This window comes from Nanorana parkeri, unplaced genomic scaffold (genome assembly GCF_000935625.1).
Source record: "Nanorana parkeri isolate BGI_ZX_2015 unplaced genomic scaffold, ASM93562v1 scaffold110, whole genome shotgun sequence".
Classification (NCBI taxonomy): Eukaryota; Metazoa; Chordata; class Amphibia; order Anura; family Dicroglossidae; genus Nanorana; species Nanorana parkeri.
Genome location: NW_017306378.1, coordinates 2215875 through 2237697, shown reverse-complemented (window position 1 = coordinate 2237697; position 21823 = coordinate 2215875). Strand labels below are relative to the sequence as shown.

Below are 21823 nucleotides of genomic sequence, written 5' to 3'. Positions count from 1 at the left end.
CGTGTTTCATAACTGTAAATATATATATATATATATATATATATACAAAAACAATTTCCTGTGGAGGGTGGTTGTGGAAAAAAAAATAGAGTTCCAGTTGAAATTAATCCTGTCACATGGGACACTGGGACAATTCAAATGGCATATGATTAAAAAAAAATGACCAAAGGTTATCTTTAGTAAAAAATCCATATAAAACAATCTGTAGATCCAGAAACATGGGAAGATAGCCATATCCCTCCCATGCTTCCCTATTGGTCAGTGAGGTTAAAAAGGGTGACTAATATACAGCTGGGGAGGCAGAATTCTTTTTTGAGAGTGAAGATCTACATAAAATCTTTGCTGCTTATATCTGGATCTTGCGAGCATTTTGACATTGTGGGGTCTATTCACTAAGCTACTGTAGGCAGCCCTTCGGCCGAAGCTACGGCCATATCCTTCGGCAGCTTCGTGAATCGACCCCACATTTTCAAGGAAGGTATATGTAAAGTGCAGTACCTGCAACAACTATCACACATTGTTCTTTGCTATGGCCATATTGCCAGCTATTCTGAATGGGCACTTCCTGGTAGTGACAAAGTATGCCCACCCCTTCACACACTTTCCTGTTTCCCAAGGGAGCATTCCATCACAGTAATGGGCCAATAGGAATGAGGCAGGTGGGGTGGGAGGGAGCAAATAAGCTCTGACACTACCCAGAAGTGTCAGAGCTTTGCCCATTCTCGGCAACTGGCATTTGGTTGTAGCTAAGCAGCCTTTCAGAATGACCAAATTACATCCATCAACTTTTAAAATAAAATAAAAAAACCTCAATGCTTAGGGAAAGTTGTGGGTAGAGGTGGGAAGACATTTGCAGAAAATTTTCCACAGAGTCCACAAGGAATGCATAAGCCTAGCCAGCATCCATTCACAAATAAAGAATCAGCATTGGGTGGACTAAGCATTAAAATGAAAACTAGCTCACTTTAACTCTGAAAGTAGCAGATGATAGCACTTCAATTCAATAAGAGTTTGCCATTTCCTTCTCCTCCGAACTATGATTCTGTATATATGCGGTAAAATGCTAACCGAGGGCACAAAGTGGCAATTGCCACTTAAACTTGTGACATTTGATATTATATTGATTTATACCTGTTCTCACCGGGCTATTCTATCTGAAATGTCCAGTTTTTACCTTCCTCTTCCTTTACAAGCTATGTTTATATATTGAATGTTCAATTTGCTAAAGTCTATGGAAAGTCAAGGTTGAAAAAGAATTTTGCTCATCATGTGAGAGACTGACATTTGAAATGTAATATTAGGGATGTATTTCTGGATATTAGTCAAATGTCAAACTGGAATGGAAAGAAACTGCCACTATACTGAAAATACACAAAAAAAGAACATGGAGAAATCTTACTGGATTTGAAATGTTATTAACATGTTTTGCATATTAAATTGAACTCATTTTTCATGTTTACATTTTTTAAATAAATATAATTTAAGGAAAACCCCATCTTTGATCTTGTTTTTCTAGTCCCTTTTGCAAATCTAATAATTTCAGTGTATAGTTGATAATGTTTTAAGCTCCATTTATTGTTTCCTGTGTGGCCTATCTGTGCATTTTCACATTCCATCCCATAATCGATTGCCCTATTATTCATAATGTTTACCCATGGTAAGATTACAATTGTACCTCTGTATTTTTCACACAGTGCAGTAAAAGCTGAATTACAGCTGAAATGCATGGATTAAATATGTATATAAGAGCTTTTTTTTTATCTGCCATATAATTTGTGTTTCTCTCCATTCATTCCTGAGATGTACACAGCTCTATCCTGCAGCACAATCCATTCTGGCAGGGCAGAAGGCCTGATTTTATTTGGCTGCATTCCAGTAGCACTTACAGACCTTGTCCCTCACCAGCCAGGAAAGAGAAAGGAGAAGCAGCAGACTGATAAGCTCATCTCTCTGTCACTCCGCTGTCATCTCCTATCAACATGATCCTTGAATACCACACAATTGATTGGCTCCTTGTGCTCCCTCCGCCCCCCCCCCTCCTGGCTGTGCTCTGCTGCTTTCAAATTAAAAAAATCAATTTAATGATGCATTCCCCTATGGCAGGTACATTTTGCTGGAAACTGCAAAGATGCAACAAGCAGTATTTTTAAATGCATTATATCAAACCAGAGAGTTGCAAAGCATGATTCAATGAGTTTGGCTGGGGTGCAGATATGATGCTTGCTGCAATTTTTATCCTTTTTCTGGCAAAGCACATATTCCCTAGACAGGAATGGTAACACGTATAAAATGCATGTTAACTGTACTGGAATAAAGATGAATGTCACCTTAGTGACAGAGAAAAGCTTTGGAATAGATGACATGGAAAGAGAAGGGGAAGCTTTTACAGAACACAAGGAAAACAGATGTAAAAGCATTTGTGTGCTAATTTAAAGTGAATCTGTGCCCAGGTTATGCACAATACAATATTTACATATCCTGAACTAGCAGTAAGAGCACTTTAAATTAAGACCTAATTCACCTCTTTAGCTACATACATTGTGGATAAATTCTATTTTCATATTTCACAACACAGGCACTGAAATCTCAGCTTTTCTTCTAAAAGAGCAGATCTTGGCAGCCTGCCAGACTTCTAATGTAAACACACAGCAAGTGTTTGAAACTGACTTCAGAGTCTTTGTTGTGATCTTTAAAGCTGACCCCCACTCTTTCTTTCAACTTAATTTCCCAGGCTTCCTCCCAATCAGAATAGACTTTTTAGGCAGGGGGGCTGTTTACATTTTTTTTACATTTGACAGTGCCCCACTGCCTTCATTCTTGTCTAGGTCAGAATGACGTGTCCCTGCCCCCTGGGATATCTATATTGCATATCCCAGAAGGCTGCAGGAGCAAAGAAATGGAGCGGCCGGAAGGTGAACCCAGAGGCGGGTGATTGGGGGCTGGCAGCCTGAACCCAGAAGAGACATCCAGGTCCAAATGGCAGAGTGGAGGAAGATAGTGGTGCAGGACCCAGCCTGTTTCAGCAGAGTTTTTCTGAGCGGGTGAATAAGAGAACTCAGCGCCACAGGTAAGTGGGGATAAAAAACAAAGAATGGGGGGAGGAGTGAAGTTCCTCTTCAAGGTTAAGACTGAATTACTTTACAGTACAAGCAGTTTGAGAGGTGTATATGGGACTTTTAAAGCTATTTTTCCTGCTTGTTAAGAATATGTAAAAAGTTTTATGTTCATAGTCGGGGCACAGGTGAACTTTAATATCTGACAAGACAAAATCTGACCTACAATAGATGTATGTCTGCAAACTCCTAGGCACCTAGACTCTGGATCTAGGTTAAGAGGTTTAAATAGGTGCACCATCTAGTGGTTACAACAATGTATAATGAATTATTATGAAAACTTACACAGAAGTATCAATTTCAAGTATGTAAAACACAAAAGTAACACATATTTCCAGGTAAATTAGGCATTAACTGTACCTATTAGACATTACAGAATGCATCACATTTTAATACAACCCTTAAAGAGACCCTGTCACCAAAGCATTTGTTTTGACAACAGTCCTTCCATAAGATTATATGTGGATTGAACATATTTTATGCATTTTTTACCATAAAAAGCCTCCCTTTTGTAGACACCCAAAAGTCCTGAGACTGCTGCAGTGGGCCGCCATCTTGGATGTGATGTCAGCAGCCCCGGTAGACTAAGAGCTGTCACTCAAGTCCTTCCCCTGCAGCTACATGGAAGGGTTTATAGGGAGGTCAGGACAAGGGCGGAGGAACTTGACCATCACAAAGAGTAAATAAACACTCCCAGAAGAGGAGAGGGTTATGAAGAGAAAGGGGGCTGTTCTAGGTACTTTACTAGTTAAATTCTCTAGCAAGTTCAAAGGCACATTGCAAGTCAAAAAAAATAATTTATGGAAAGGAAAAACACTGCAAGCAAGCACTGAAAATACTTGACTTGTCTGTGCTATTACCTTCAATTGTTTAATGAGGTGACAGGGTCTCTTTAACATGGTCTGAAATGTGACTAATCTGGTCATACTCACACAATAAGTAGAAGAGGATAATGCGCCGTGTTTAGAAAGGTCGCTGGCTTGATAATCTGCATTGGCAATTCTTTAAAAAAAAGAGAGAACAAAAAAATGTTAAGGTTTATTTCACGTTCAGGATTGAACGGTCACTGAGATGTCTCTGGTTTAGTTCAGGTCAAATTAAGCACAAAATCATTAAGTGAATCAGCCAGTCAAGCATTCGTAAATTGAATTGTTGTTAGATCTATTGTTCTATCTTGTTCGTTACGATTAACAATACAAGCGTCATGTATCAACCTGACTATTAACACCACACGGATAACACATTTGCTCTTGTGTCTCTTAACATCACAGGCAATGTTCTTAAAATTAAAGCCAATGCCCTTGAGCAGGTACATTTCTACAATGCCGCCGATATAAATGAACTCAGAGTGTACAAGAAGATGGAGGACACGGCTGAAACAAGCTGGAACATTAACTTTTAAGATGTGTCCTTTATCTTCCTAATTTATTTTGAACGTTTCTGAAAGAATATATTACACCCTTTAATGAGGGCTCCTTCACACGTGTGGCTTGGATTCCTGCATCTAGGATCACAGATGTATGTGACAGGTTGACAGGAGCCACAGCTGTCCACCGCTATTCACATGTATCTGCATATCCAGTGGTTACCCGCAGTTAGGGATAGATTTTCGACCTTGGGTGCAATTGGTCTGTCCCTAACCACAGGTAACCACTGGATATGCAGCTGCTTGTGAACAGCAGGGAACGGCCGTGGCTCCTGTCAGCCTGTCATTGCTTTGTACAGGCTTCCCGGCTGCAGCTTTTCACACGTCCCGCCCTAATCACACATGTGAATGAGCCCTTACTCAGTATAACCAGGGCCGTCTTTAACGCGGGGCAAAGAGGGCGCTTGCCCCGGGCCCATTCATGGCTGGGGCCCAAAGCAGCTGCCCCTTGAGCCCGCTGCCAGCAGAAACTTGCTGATCGGATCGCCCGCGTAGCGCACAGGTCGACAAGGTGTCCGTACCGCCGCGGTCGTACCGTAGAATCAGCACAGGAAAAAAAAAACCTTCCTGCACGTTCCTGCCAGCTCCCGCCCCCGAGACACGGTCAGCACAGTACTGGTGAGTGGCGGCCTGGAGAGCCCTGAGGAGAGCGCTGTGGAGAGCGCTGGTTTAACTAGGGCCCTGCGGGGTCTCACCAGCCCTGGTTAAACCCCACAGAGCCCTGTTGAGACCCTGCAAAGTCCTGATGAGACCCTATAGAGCTCTGAAGGGCTCTTTGGGATTTCACCAGGGCTCTTTGGGCTTTCACCAGGGCCCTGTGGGATCTGACCAAGCTGGTTAGAACCTACAGAGCCCTGGCGAGACCCTACAGAGCCATGGTGAGACCCTACAGAGCCCTGGCTTAACAAAGGCTCTGTGGGATTTTACCAGGCTTTGTGTGGTCTAACCAGTCCCCACAGAGCCCTGGTGAGCCCTCACAGAGCCCTGGTTAAACCAGGGCTTTGTATGTTCTCACCAGGGCTCTGTGGGGTTTACCAGGACTGGTGAGACCCCACAGAGCCCTGGTGAGACCCCACAGAACCCTAGTTTAACCAGGGCTCTGTGGGGTCTCACCAGGGCTCTGAGGGGTCTAACCAGGCTGGTGAGACCCCACATAGCCCTGGTGAGACCCTACAGAACCCTGGTGCTGGTGAGACCCTACAGAGCCCTGGTTTAACCAGGGCTTTGTGGGGTCTCACCAGGGCTCTGATGGGTCTAACCAGGCTGGTGAGACCCCACATAGCCCTGGAGAGACCCTACAGAACCCTGGTGCTGGTGAGACCCTACAGAGGCCTGGTTTAACCAGGCCTCTGTGGGATCTAACCAGGGCTCTGTAGTGTCTCGCCAGCCCTAGTTAAACCCCACAGAGCCCTGTTGGGACCCTACAAAGCCCTGGTGAGACCCTATAGAGCCCAAGTTTAACCAGGGCTCTTTGGGATCTCACCGGGGCTCTTTGGGATCTCTGTGGTGAGACCCCACATAGCCCTGGTAGGGGAAATGGCACTTTCGGCATTATGCCAAAAGTGGCATTTACGGCCGATATGTTTCGGCGGCCGATATATCGGTGCATCCCTAATATAAACGGCTGAGCTTGCAATCGGTTTGAAATCCTGCAGTCAAAGTTTTTTTGAGAGAAGTCTATGATCTATGTGTGCTGTTTTTTTTTTTTTCTGGGTGTTGGGGAGGTGAGAGAAATTCCTGGGGGGGCCCAAGAAAATGTTTGCCCAGGGTCCGATCAGTATTAAAGACGGGCCTGAGTACAACAGCAATGCCTCGATTTACAGTAGACACTGAAATAAATGGGCTTTATATAAAAAATAAACTAAACATCTTTGGTTTACTCCAATCTTCACTTATCTCACTTGCAACTAAATGCCAATGTTACATTGATTACAATTAAATAAAGCACAGCATGGCTTTATTCTAATTATTTTACTACAGCCCTGAAGTGATTGTGTTCCAAGGGGAAAATTCGTATGGAGCTACTAATAAATGGCTTTATAAAAGCAATCAGTGCTCCCAATTTCAAGCTTTAGCTTTCGTTCACACCTAGGTACAATGAGAGCTCAGCAGAGCCGGCTCCGCCCGTTCACAGTAGCAGGCTTTCGGCCGGCCAATGGCCAATGGCCGGCCGTTCGGCCCGCTTCAGCTTTCACCTCTGCTCAGTCTAGCCGAAGCATATGCCTTTGGCCAACTTCGGGAGCTGTATGGGCTATAGCTAGCCAAAGGATCAGCCAGAGCTATGGCTGATCCTTCGGCTAGCTTTTTGAATAACCCCCATAGTGATTGGTTAATATGAATATTTGGGAGATTAGCCAGCATCAACACTACCAAGGAGCGTCAAAACTGCCATCGTGCAGCAACCACAGTTTTAGGGTCTATTCACACCAAAATCTGACCTAAAAATGGAAGTCAACTGAGGTTCGTTTTCTTGCAATTCCATACTCTTTTTTCAATCTTTAGTTTAACTAACATGTCCTGAGTGGACAAAATTCTCTGTATTTTTTTTTTTTTTAATTGCATTGCGTCTACAGGCATTTTTCACACGTTGCATTGTGCTGAAAAAAGTAGAGCAGCCAATGCAACTCAAACAACTGGTCCGGTTCACACACATACATTTTTGGGTTCCTTTCCGTTGACATCCATTGAAAAACAGATGCCAATTGATCTGCTGTGAATGGGGCTGTAAGGCTTTACCGGCATTGAAGGATCAGGTGTGTGTATCCACCGCTAGGTAATTGATTGTACTGATGCATATTATGTATTTTTATCATACTGACAGATTTGCTTACATCCTTTACCAAATATTTTCAGTTCTTCAACTTTAAACATCCCCTATTTGCAATACCCCAAACCCCAAATTACTGTATCTCCTACAGGATAACAAAACTAAGAAATCATAATGACATATAACACATCAGTGTTATATAAAGCTTACTGTAGTCGTCCAGCTGAATGTGTACGAACTCGGAGAAAGGCATTTGTCTGTCATCTATCACAGCTTTCACCTTGGAGTTGTTTTCTAATTCAATCAGACCTAAAACAACATAATAATGATGATTAAAAATAAAGATCTGATTTACAAATAATTCTGATCAGTAACGAAGACTATATGGAAAGGGATTTAAATCATCTTGGCAATAGGAACTAGAAGGAATTTCCTGCAGATTTCTAGTGTAAAGATGACCATACACTGGCAGATATTCGTATGAACATTCATACAACAATTCTCTTCAGAACATTCGATAACGCCATCAGAGACTTTAACAACGTTGTTCCAAATTTTGTTTGATTTTGGAATGAATGGAGTTTCCAGAATAAAATCAATTGTACTTTTGATCTCATTAAATATTAGAAAATCAAACAAACATTCAGAACTTTTCGGAAATCACGAGTATTGCTCACACAGCATATATTTTGAAATATTGTTCCTTTAATCATAACAATTAAGTATAGTGTATTTTCAGTAAGCAAATATCTTAAGTTATTTTTACAGTGTATGTGTTTATTTTTATTTGGATTTTACATTTTGATATGGTTTTTCTTCCATATTTTGTTATTGTATTATATGGAGATACTTATAGTTTAGCCACTAGATGGGTAACTACTATAAAGACTAGGGATGCTCCGATACCGATACAAGCATCGGTATCGGCGGCGATACAGAGTATTTGCATGAGTACTCGTACTTGTGCAAATACTCCGATACAAAAAATGAGTACCTGTGCCGCGTCCGCCATCTTCAAGGACCCGAAACCGCCGCACACAGGACCTCCATATCGTCTTTAATGAAACAAGATGGCCGCAATCTCCTCCTCCAAGTCCTCAGTCATCTGCTCCATTCTGACCTCTTCTCCCGCTGATTGTATGATTGACAGGCTTCCTCACCAGTCAGGAGTGACTGGTGAAGAAGCCTGTCAATCATCCAATCAGCGGGAGAAGAGGTCAGAATAGAGCAGATGACTAGGCTGTGACACGGAGTGGCTGAAGCAGATGGAGAAGACGACACAGCAGGTTAGTACTGCAGCACCACATGGGGGCTGGGCACAAAAATGCTGTTTAACTGCATATAGTATTTTTTTTTAAAAGACATTAAATAAAGAAATAACTATGTAGATATTGCTAAAAAGGCTTGTATCCCCCTAATGGGAAAAATAGACGAGCACATGTCCAGACTCCAGGCAAGAACACTGTATAGTGTGGCACAGCTATATCCAATTCTGCATACGTGGCTTTATTTAAAAACATTTTTTTAATAATAATAATATAAAGCCAGTTATACAGAATTGGATATAGCTGTGCCACACTATACACTGTGTGTGTAGTCGGGGCGATACCATGTTGGCTTAACAGACAGTGTGGCTTCTTGTTTGTTGTTAAAGCGTGAAGAAAAAACTTTGCTTGTGAGTACATACACTGAGTGGCCAGATTATTATGACCACTCCATCAGTACTTCATTGGGCCACGAGATAACTCCACGAGATGACTTCGTTGGGCCACCTCGTGACTCCACGAGATGTTGAAAGGTGATGTGAGGAATCTGACACTGCACTGTTGCCCTTCTGTTGTCTTGTGCAAGTCTTGCCACTCTCCGTTCTGCCCTAACATTGACTAGTCGCTGACAGCCACAATTCGCACGTTCAGACCCAGATTTTCGGCTGACAGTCCAGTCTTTAAACACTTTAACAATTAGCCCCTCTTGAACATTTAACGAATTCTGCTGTTTTGCTGATACTCGCTCCATGGCTCCGAGCGCCAACAATCATCCCACGCCCAAAGGCTGTTAAATCACGTTGTTTACCCAAATCTTCAGAAAAAAATAATTTCTACTGTCGTGGTAAGCAACCTGCTTCCCTATTTATAATGGTATGGCCCTCTAGCAACTTCAGCGCGAAATTATAGCTAATTATAGCTAACTTTCCTACAAACGTCATAATAAACTGGCCACTCAGTGTATATCCCTTGCTTTATTTATTTTAATAAACGATTTTACACATCTGTTCCCTTTTGTTTTCTTTGTTCGTGGTGGAAGCACCAGAGCCTTGGATGAGCAGTCCCTCAAGTCTGTGTGAAAAACTGTGATAAACTGTTGAAAACTTTGATTATGCAACAGCGAGTGGATCGTTCAGCTGGCAGCCATTAGCTCCAAGAGTTAAAGAAAACTGTTTGACTATATGTATTACATTGCTGTCACCAGGCTCCATCTTCAACTCACCCTCCTAGAGATCCTATTGTTTTCACTCAGTCAGATCTGAGAAACAAACTATCATAACTTGGACAAATGTTGTTCAAAATGTAATTGGATTTTAACATTCCACTGTGGAATCAATGGAGTTTTGTTTATTCAAGAAAAAATTTCCATCCCACCCCTTCGATTTCTCTCATCGATTTAACACCAATAGCGATTAGAAAATTGAATGAACATTCCGAAAACAAATTTTGGTCAATTTTAAGCGCAAACACTGCTGGACTATAAAGCACAGCCTGTACTGTATATCTATTTATATCATGTAAAGAATTACAACCTTTACATAGAAACAAGGTTTGTCATATATAAAACAGTTACCAGTTAAAATATTTACATTAAAGTATATGTAAACCCAATCGCTAAAATGTCAAATAAGCTTTCAGAGAATACCTGCTGATTCTGCCTTACAGATCGTTGCTCAGGCACTTCCTGTTAAAGGGTGACAACGCTATGTCCCTGTCTCCCAATTGTGCTTCTGCGTTGTCACTGTCACACAGCTTCTGATGAAGATCACAAGTAGCAGTTTTAACACACATTACCTAGGCATGGCACACGTTTTTCTCCATTGGGAAACCTGTCCTGAGGAACGTTGTATAGCTGTCACTTGAGTGAATGTATGTAGTACAGGGGTGGACAAACGCAGGCCCTCCAGCTGTTGTGGATCTACAAATCCCATGAGACATTGCAAGATTCTCACAGCCACAGGCATGACTCCCAGGGACAGATGCATGTTGGGATTTGTGGTTTCACCACAGCCGGAGGGCCAGAGTTTGCCCACCCCTGATGTAGACATGTAAGATGCAACGAAATATTTAAAAAAATTGAAAGCAAGTATTTTATGTTTTAAAAATGTGTTTATGATGTACAGGCTCCTCAAAGTCTATAGGAGTATGTCTCACATCACAGCAACCTGATTTGTTCTAGGCAACAATTGTTCTATGTCTCCCCAAAGCCATCAATCAGGCTCAAAGCTTGGTTCTCCAACTGTCATTTTCCAGGGCAGGTTATAAATACAATTGGTGGCTTTCTGAAACATTCTTGATGAAAAAAAAGAAATGATAAATGACCCCCAAAGATTTGGAAGTACAGGCCATCGGTCCTAGAAAAGCTCTGGGATTTTCAAGCCTTAGTTCAGTGAAATTGAGTCACGTAGTTGAGTGTAATATATACGCTCCGCAGATCCCTGCTCACGTTCCACTATTAAGGTCATTATGGAGTTGCCCTTTAAAAAAAAAACAATTCTGTGCTGATGCAAGTCTTACTTACTATTGACTAACCATTTAAAATCATTATTATAAACCCAAATATTGTAAGCCAGCACTTTTTTCATATTGATTTTTCCCACCGTAATACAATAGTGTATATTGTCAAAGGCGGAATGAATTGCGTTTTCAGTGTCTCCATATAGAAAATCTAAAGAGTTAAAACATAATTAAAAATAAAAATAAAATAAACCTATAATATTTTTATTTCTTACGAAATGAAAGTGTAAAAGGCTCAGTTCTTTATGGGATTCTCATTTAATTAAAACTAACAGAATTTGCTTTATCAGCTGGAAGATGCCTGTCACTCAGGGGACTTGAGCAGAGTCCTGTGTTTGTTCCTATAATTGCTAGCATGGATAAATAGTTATGGCTTAGAGGAGATTGGCATATCTCCTAGAGGACATCCTTGTTCAGTTTTAGGGCCATTGGGAATGCATTATTCAGTGGAGCAGAAATTGCTATTTCTCAGTTAAATATGAACACCCCATAATATTCTAAAGAGAGTTGCAATTAGCCACTATCAACTTATTTATTCTAAAAAAAATGCAGCGTATATCAACAGATGCGGCTTGAAAATGTCCAGAAAGAATTGGAATATTCCCAGGAAATCGCATGAACAACAACTCCATTAAAACATTTTTAAGCAAATATGAACATCATACTATGATATCACAGTATCGTTGATATAAACAGTGATACAGTGTCAAGTTTGTGCCGCGCTTTACAAAGTAAAGGGAGAGAGAACAGCTACAATACAATTCAATACAAGAAGATTAGGAGGACCATGCTTATCAGAGCTTGCAATCTAAAAGGGAGGAGCATGTGATACAAGAGGTAATAACTGTGAGGGGATGAGCTATTCGATGAGCTAAGTACAGATTTTAGGAGGAGGCGAGATAGGGGATAGAAAAAAAGCAGACAGAGTATGAGTTATCCGGATTGGGGTAGAGAGTTCCAGAGGATGGGGAAGACTCCAGATAAGTCATGGAGGTGAGCATTGGAGAAGGTGACAAGGCAGCTAGAAAGCAGGAGGTCTTGAGAGGAGTGGAGTGGACAGTTTGGGTGATATTTTGTGACAAGGTTGGTAATGTAGCTTGTGGCAGTGCTGTAGATCAAGCAAAACAAACGACAAACGCACTCATCAATTTGTTACCAGTTATACAGTAAGGTGCACACGAAATGGGCTTTGAACAGTAAAACAGTAGAAAGGCATCATGGCACACTCACAAACCAGCATGTAAAACAACTTGTCTCACCACTAAAACAACTTGTCTCTGTCATTGTCCTTAGTGGTGAGACAAGTTGTTTTACATGCTGGTTTGTGAGTGTGCCATGATGCCTTTCTACTGTTGTAGTGCTGTAGATCAGCCTTCCTCAAACAGGGTGCTGTGGCAGCCTTGGGTGCCTTTTGACTTCATTAGGGGTGCCTTGAAATTTTCACACAGAGTCATGCCTTTTAATGGTGCAGGTGGGCCAGAATGTAACACTTCTACCGGGTAGAGCACCCACACAAGATCCAAGCATGCTCAGATAAAGATTTTTTGCTGCTTAGTTGCATATTAATAAAGCAGACAAATTAACCTGCAATGACTGTGTGGTGAATGTCACATTCACCACACAGTCAATGCAAGTGAATTTTTCTGCTGAATGTGGTTTAACATACACTGAATAAAACAACCAGTAAATGTTTGGTGAATATCCTATTCACTGATTTATAAATATGCACCTTATCAAAGTTCCTCACATAATACCCTAATTCACCCCATAGTACTCAAAACTCCAAAAATGTATTTTAAACTGCCCATAAACAATATAAGGCAGGCCGATGTGCAGAAGAATCTCAGAGGGAAAAAACAAGGAGTGAAGAAGCGCCACTACCAAGTGGTGATTTGTCAAAAACAGATAAGGGTATCAAACTTACCAAGTAGTGGGTACTGGCGTGATATCAGCGGCGAGGTGAGGATGGATGAAAGTCCAAAGTTGCTCAGTGTGATAGGCACTCAGAGCGGTGTGTGGGCAGATTTGGGGCTGAGAAGGGTTCAATGTCAGTGGGAACCTGGGTCCGATGTAGAGTATAGCAGGGATTTGGGATGGGGGGGCGGGGCGTGATGCAGAGAGTGGCAGGCACGGTGGGGACCGTGTTGCTAGATATTTTAACAATCTATGAGAGATGTAGCCCGGATTCTCAATAGTGTGGGACTGCTTGTCTGGAGGATGCCGGCCGCTGGGAGAGGACAGTGAATGAGAGCCTGAACTGAACGTACGGGAGGGGCGGGGCTGGTGCTGGCAGGAGGGGAGTGTCCAGAGGAGGCCGGTGGTGCAGTTGAATGCCTGGAGAAATACGAAGGTCTGGTCTGTTCTGTTCGGAGGTCAGGGTGAGCCAAGGAGATATGTGAGACTACACCGCTCGAGGGCACGAGCAGGGAGCCCAGGTTGAGATGATGCGTGGACCTATATGGGTTGGACTTGATGGACGTATGTCTTTATTCAACAACCCCAAATACTATGTAACTATGTAACCAATAGAAATCTAGCAATGCATTCCAATGGGCAAAAACATTTTTTTTTTTTTTCTATTCTGACACAGCTCAGAATCAAGTAAAAAAGATAAATCAGTGTTTCTCTCCTGGGCGGCCGGGAGCGGAAGGCTCCCAGAGCGCCTGGGAGCGGGGTTTTTTTTTGGGGTCGGTTGTTCACTCGGCTGCTCTCGGCAGCTTAGTGAATAGAGCCGTTAGTTTTCAGTGTGTTGAGGTGCACTATAATGCAGGTGTCTTGTGGTGCGCTGTATCTGTGCATATTTAACTGAATATCATTGCCCTGCAATGCACATATATCTATGGGTTACCATGCATTACTGCAATGCATTCACATGAATGTGGTCTATAAATATACACACGCATATCCAATCTTTGTTTTGGATATAAACATTTTATACATGACAAAGGATTTCCAGAGCACTGTGGATTATCTCAAAAGAGATAACACAGCAGAAGCTGCCTGTCCTCTGATGGAAGCTTCAGACAGAGCCATCCGGTTAGGGTTAGAGTCACACTCATGCTTTATTTACTTGTGTGTAAAAATTTCAGCTTGAGCTATTGAACTCTGTAAAAAAACAGGCATTTTACCACAGGTGAGAAGGTAACAGGGGAAAACAAATCAGGAAGAGCCTAAAGCTCCACACATTGGCTGAATAAAACACTTTACAATAGTCATATGGATTTTTCCATATTTACCATAATCACAATTATAAATCAGAGCACCTATAAAATGCACATAAATAAAAGGAGACAACTAGAAATTACAACAATCTCTATAGAACTAGCTGCCACATAAACATTCTGTTGAAATGTCAGATTTATATTTTATATAATAAGCAGTGCTTAGTATAGTTTTAAAGCTTTGAAGTCTACGAGATGAGTATTTCATATTACCTGATAAAAAAAGTAGACACAAAATATTTTTTACATTTTGATATTTGAATACTTCCTAATGAAAATATTTACATATTACTATAAACGTCCTTTAAACTCTGCTGCCCTTGCAAATTTGATTGATTGCAAAGGGAAAGAGGGAACAGGGAGAAGGTGAAGGGGGCTCATCTGAGGAGAAAACAATAGGAGTGAATGGGAGGGATTTTCTAACCTAGCCAATCAATGTTCCCCCTGAATGCAGATGGCCTCAGGAATTTTCCTTCTACCATACACATGAGATTGCTGGCCAAAATAGAATACCATATCCATTAATGAATTCTCTTTGTATATCTCTTACATCAGAGATATGAACATGCCAAGCTCTGCAGGAAAGAAACAATGGCTTCCTTTACGTTGCAGTGCTATGTTGTGGTTAAAGATGTCAAGAAGCACTTTGGGAAACGAAACTAAGGTCATCATCTAACTCTATTCTGTAACCTTATTACAAAATGTATCCCAACATGTATGACAGAAGATTGTGTTCTTGCTGACACTCCATTATCTATGTACAGAGCTCAAAATTAACACGAGCACGTTCACTTCATTGTGGAGAATACAATAAAGCAACAACAAGCTGTGATATACCTTGAAGCATGCCTATGGTTACTAGCTCTTTAATAATTTACATCCCATCTGTGGCCTACCCTCCGGCTGTGTTTATTTAAATGTGTCATATTATTCCATTCCCCGCTGTGTGCTGTGACATGATCATGCTGACAATATTGACAGCTAAATTGTGGAAATTAAAGGATACATCCAGTAGGTATTCGGCAATCACAGAAGATTACTTTAACCTCTTTGTCACCAAAAGTGCACACAACACTTTCAAAGTAAATTGAGGTTATATCAGGCCTGGCCCCTGAATGGTGGCTGGAGAAATATTCTGTGCTCAAGCCGAACCAAACTTGCAATGTAAAAAACTGCCAGCAGATAATTATTTGTGGTTGAAGAGACTCTGTGGGGTTGGTTACCTAAAGGTAAATAGGCCGTTCACTTTGCTTGGAAATTTTCCCTTAGTTTAGTGAATAAAGTGAGAATTCACTTTGCAAAGAATACTCACCAAAAAAAACGTTACTTCTGTTTTAATGCAATCAATTCAAGCAATGATACTAGAGGTGCATCGAAATGAAAATGTCAAAACCGAAATGAAACTGGAATTTAAAAAAGGTCAGGCCGAAACCAAAAATGTGTTTTATTTTAACTTTTTCAAATATTTTATTTCTATTTATTTATTTTGAACTTTTTATTTTTTTTTATATTTATTCTTATTTATTTATTCATTCATTTTTTTTAATTAAATATTTTAATTTTTTTACTTTTAGGGGCTTCTGGGAAATATTGGGGGTCTAAACCGACCCCTGATATTGCCCTTTTAAAATACAAAAATAGATTGAGGACACAGAGTCCTCAATCTCTTTTTCTGCAGCCCCAGTTATCAATGAACAGGAATCCTCTATACTGAGTGTTCCTGTTCATTCATAACATGAGGACAGAGTATGACAGGAGTATGTTTACTATAACCACAATCATGAATGAACAGGAGGTGATGTAGATCACTTCCCATTCATTCATAATTGAGGAGATAGTCAACATGCTATGTCCTCAATAATTTTCAAACACTCACCGATCACTGATCGGCGAGTGTTTGTACCGCTCTCTTTCCTGACAGCTGTCACAGGAGGCTGAGCAAGAGGAGCTCAGTCTGTTATGACAGTGCGGGCTGTCTCCGCCCACACACCGCTCTGCCGATCTGTGACAGGAGGCTGATCGGTGTGGGAGGAGACGCTGGCCGCTCACAGCGCTCTCCTCCTGCAGCGCTCGTCCACCTGTCACAGCTTCTCTCCTCCCCGCTGGGAGACAAAGCAGTGCCCAGCGGGGAGGAGAGAATAGGATGGATGCACCGCAGTATCAGCCAGAAAATGGCACTTTTCGGCATTATGCCAAAAGTGCAATTTTCGGCCAATATATTGGTGCATCCCTAAATTATACCAATAATTGGGCAACACAACAATTGAAAGGAGTTGTAAATTCCCAGCATATACTATCCTGGTATAACATCAGCATTGTAATAGGAATACATACTACAGTTGTTTTTGAGAATGCAATCAAAGCTTACTTGAAAAAAATCCCTTTTATTTAGTGAGTGCTGCCTTCTGTCTGCCCATCATTTTCATCAACTAACCGGATTCCCAGTGTGCTTTGTGTCTCTTCCCTGCTGCTTGATGTAATGCAATCCTAATTTCTCAAGACTTCATATCCCGTCATGCATTGTTTCCAGCAAGTAATGATACTGTTACACTATTCAGATGTTGAGTTGTTGTTCGGGAGTGAAATTGTGTCAGTACATTGAGGAAGTACGACCTATTAGACATGTAACCCCGCAAAAAAATTGTTTCATTTTGGATTGATTCGGATTTTTATTTATTTTGTTTTTTATATTTTGAAACCAAAATTAGATTCAGTTCGTTTTTTGGATTTCGTATCCGTCTGAATTTTAGTTTTGGAAATAACCACAACAGGAAGTTACATGATCGTGCCTGTAATGGTAGTGTACATAAAGATACATCACAATGAGTGAGGACTGTTACCCTGAGACAGAGAGCGTGTTACTGGCAGGAAATAAGTAACAAAGCCTGGAAAAAAGAACAACAATACAGCCACCACAATTTAGGATGGAACATTTGCAATAGATTACATTTTGTCCTTGGGTCTGCAAAGTGAGCATTCTATACTTCTTTAGGAAATCAACTTCTATGAGTCTGTATGAAATGTTCACATAGTCCCCATGACTATATACAAAGTCCATCAATTCACAGCAGTCAAACAGACTTTAACTCACTGTAGTCATATCTGGAAGATGTGATTGATTTTTAAAGGGTAATTTCACTTTCCCAAGTGAATTTGGGAAAATTGTGTTACCCCCTCCAATCTGATTTGGAGGAATTACCCCCTCCAAATCAAAATCCAAAGTGCAGGGCTGCACTACACAGCAGTACGGGTTACGAATAACACACCCATACCGGCAGAAGGGAAGAAGCACTTGCCGAAAGGTAAGTATGGGGGAGGGGGGGGAGACCAGATTCTAGGATGCAATTCCATTTTCACAAATTCACTTGGGAAAGTGAACTTACCCTTTACCCTGTGACTGCTATTACCATAATGTTTCACCAATGTAAAAAGTGCAGTAAAGCTACAAGAATACAACTCTCTGTAATCGGATGAGTGAAAAATGAATCATTATTGGCTGATATGCGTTGTTCCGTTTCACACATCGTTGAAGCACGGTTGTTACTTAACACAAGGAAATTATTGGATCATCCAAATGCTGAATAATTTAAAATTCACTGAAAATATTGTAGATTTTAATAAGTAATGATCCCTCCTTATCTACGGGAATAAGTAAAGGAATACATGAAGCAATTATGCATAATTTGGAATCACCTACTACATTATCCTGAGCATCTTTATGAGCCCAGCACAAGTAAAGTAACCAAAATAAGTTATTTTATTTGTAAGAACAAACACATAAAGATTGTATAGGCTGGCAATGTAAGTGAAGTAAATATATGCATTTGTATTTATTATTGTGACCGTGCAGTAAAACAAACATTTTACATACTGCGTTATTCTGATAAGTAGCAATATTTAAAAAACACTCTGTAAAAGAAATGGTTTATATTGTGGAAGAGACGTGTCTGCGCTAATGTTTACAAGCTGTGTACACCCATAACATTTGCAGAGTCCTGTTACGGCTAAACCTGAGTTTTGAGCTATGAGTAATGACTTAAAGGATGACCAGGGATAGCATCTAAAGAGATTTCAATTAGCATATCAGGCTTAAAGTGTATGTAAAGTCAAGTTTCTTTCTTATCTTTGGATAGAGTGTGGAAGAGTTGGGACCTCTGTCAAGTTTTCAATGCCTTCTCTGCCCTCTTGGTTCTGGTGACCATTCTCATAAGAAAGTGATAGGATATCTAAAATGTTTGAGTAGTCAATGGGACTGGAGGTGAGAGAAAATCTTATGGTTTTACATACACTTTTTAAAGTAGAACTATGGCCAGGATAGGAAACTTTATTCCTCGCTGACCACTATACCTGCATGCATTGTGGAGCAATTCATCCTCATAGTTTACAGCAAAACTACTGAAGTGGTTTGAGTTATCCTCTCGGCAGCTCAGCTCACACTACTCCCCCTCTCAGCAGTGACTCAGAAGCATTCCAGCTTTTTAATCTCTCATATAAACGCAGAGCAGGAGCATATGTAGAGGGGGAGAGCAAAGTGATGAGACTGACTTGAATGACCTTAGTGTTAATTTTGTAAACATTATCATTAATTGCTTCAGAGTTTCTACAACTTCTACAGGTCAGTGAGGGCTTGTCTTAGAACTTTTATTCTGCTTGTTATAGAAGAACTCCTGGGCAACATTTGTATTAACCCTTGCAGTGGGGTTACCCCCCGCACTGCATGGGTTAATTGCTTGTTTTTGTCTAGGCACCCCCCAAAAAAAAACCTTACTCACCTGAACCGCCAAGTCGGCTTTCTCTTAGACTGGTCCTTTCAGCCTCGCTCCCCCTCCGCTGCAGTGGTCTAAGGTTCCATAAATCATCACATTCTATAGACAGGGCATAGACGTGGGGACACTGAAGAACATTACAATGTTGCAGTGGAGAAGGAAAGAGGCTTCAGAGACCGGAGAAGCAGGGAGCCGGCTCAGCAGTTAGGGTGAGTATCATTTTTAAGCACCTAGACAAACGAGCAGTTAACCCTTGCAGTGCGGGGATAGCCTTACTGCAAGAGTTAATAAAAGGTTTGCCTGGAGTTCTTATTTAAGAATATGTTTACATTTGAATGTTCTTTGCCTGGCAACAGATTTTTTTTTCTATGAATCTAAAAGAGATTGCCTTGATATAAATAATCTCTCAATGTGCTTTAAAACCCGTTTTCTTTTGTATAGTCTATAATGATAAGCTTTATGTACATAGGACAACAATATTGCTTTGCGGCGTGATTGTGCTTTCCTGCTCATATATTAGGAAACAATGTAAAACACATAAGAATTACACAAAAAAACAGACAAAAAAGCTGTTGGAAATAACTGATTTTTTTTCCTTACTTTGATTGTCAGTTGTGTTATGAATAGTTACTGTAGGAATCCGTGGACCTATAAAATAAAATCATAAATATACAATTATAATAAAAAATACAATATTATATTTATTTGTTATATTATATGGCCAATATAATATTAATATTATTAATAATAATAATAATAATAATACACACACACAGTAGGTTGGACTTGATGGACTTATGTCCATAATGTGTGTTGATAATGCAATGAGGCTTGGACATCCAACATTTTTCTATACTGAAACTCCACTAGCTTCATAGGCCTTTGATCAGCCTCAGTAGCAGCAATGTTGAAAGCGGGAGCTACATTTTTCGAAGCTGCTCTTTCGGTACATGCCATCCTGTAGGAGAGGCCGCCATTAGTCTTAAAACGCATTGAAGGTATTTTACCTATATCCATTAATGTAAATAAAATCCTATTTACAACCAGAAATCCAGTCTAGAAGCCTCTCAATTTATGGATGCCTCTGTTGACCAAGGTTTTCCCCACATTTTTGTGACTTCCTCTATCCGCATGGCTGCATACTTGTCCTGACATCACTGACTCATAAAGTAGTCACAGACAGCAATGAAACTGGCATTCTCTATGGGAAGTCACCGATGGCAGCCATGTTTCTCTCAGGACTGGTATGTGCGGGTATATTTTAATCTCTGTTTTAATTCTATCTTTCTACGTGTTTCCCTTTCGTCTTCATTATACTTTTTTTATTTGCCAGCAGTTCATCGGCGTCTAACAATGCTAAACATTTACATACACAATGCCGACAGAAAACAAACCCCCAGTATCTCAGAGACAAATGCAACGGCAACAGAAAAGATAAAACGACTGAAAGAGAACACCCTGCAGAATATGGTTCACATGACACATCCTCCATACTCTCCCGGGTTTATGCAGCTGATCATTGTATAGCACAAGCAAAACTGCCAGTGTGTAAACAAAAGAAATTCAGATGTTTGGTGCCCACATCCATAGAGCGCCTCATACACATTGATGAATGATTTAAAAGAGCAGCTGCCAGCAATATGAACTGAGAGGAGAGAAGTAGCCCTGCACAACAGAGATAATTGGCGAGAGCGCTATCTATTTGCCGATTGCAGATCTCTTTATTTACGGCCTTATGAATTATTTATACTTTTTACATGAAGTTCTTATACCGAAGATATTATCATACGAATAAAAAGGCACACATTACTTTTACATAGCTTACGTTCTATTGCAAACCACCCCCCCCTTTTATCCAGTGACAACAATCTGAACTGTTTCACGCAGATAGTGAAGGTCTCTTTCTCTCCCTGGGAGAGCTGAATGGTAGTTGAATGTTGGAAGATTGCACCTTTCAATGAGGAAACTGTTTATGTATTTACATCTAGTCAAGAGAAACATGAAATGATGACACATGTTTCATAGACAGGCATACAGTACTTCCTAAACACACAAATACACAAACCACAGCAATGATACAAAATAGGAATCAACTCTCCCGATCAACCCTTGAGTCTAATATGTAATCAAATTAAATACAATGTTACTTCTTTCAGTTTTCAGGCAGGTATAAAAATGAATGCACTTATGTATTTAATAAAAATAATAAAATGTACATTAAAAGCTTAAAGTGACATTAAACCCTCAGATTTTTTAACATAAAACAATACTGTAATGTGTGCCTTACTGTAATCCATGGTTGTTTTCCTTCTCTTTGCTGCTCTTCCTTTTAAATCTGTATCTCTTCTCATGCTGGGCAGAACTTCTGTTTTGCAACAGACTGCCTTGTCTCTGAAATGGATACATGGTGTCTGTGTGAAGGTTTGCAACCTGAGCTAGCACTACAGGAAGAGGCACTCAGCTGCAAAGGGAAGTTCTCCCCAAGCATGAGAAGACATGAGGATTTAAAAGGAAGAGCAGCAAAGAGAAGGGAAACAACCATGGATTACAGTAAGGCACACATTACAGTATTGTTTTATGTTAAAAAATCTGAGGGTTTAATATCACTTTAACTTCAGGCAGATAGCTACATACACACTGATAGCCATATAGGGGGAGCTATTTTACCTGCTTGATTTCTATTTTGGTCCATCCAGTCTTGAGATTTACACTCCTGTCCCAAAGGTATTCGCTACCTGAGGCAATGTC

At 40.6% G+C, this 21823-nt stretch overlaps 1 protein-coding gene across 4 annotated transcripts in view; it reads right to left on the bottom strand.

Annotated features, from left to right (window-relative positions):
• The window catches only part of DPP6 (dipeptidyl peptidase like 6), a 1045284-nt gene that overhangs the window by 27693 nt on the left and 995768 nt on the right, over positions 1-21823 (bottom strand). For all 4 annotated transcript variants that reach the window (XM_018553126.1, XM_018553123.1, XM_018553124.1 and 1 more), the window contains exons 17-19: positions 19676-19723; positions 7517-7615; positions 4046-4115 (exon numbers count right to left, since the gene is read on the bottom strand). In XM_018553126.1, the coding sequence (XP_018408628.1) occupies positions 4046-4115; positions 7517-7615; positions 19676-19723 (217 nt within the window). The remainder of the gene's footprint in view (positions 1-4045; positions 4116-7516; positions 7616-19675; positions 19724-21823) is intronic.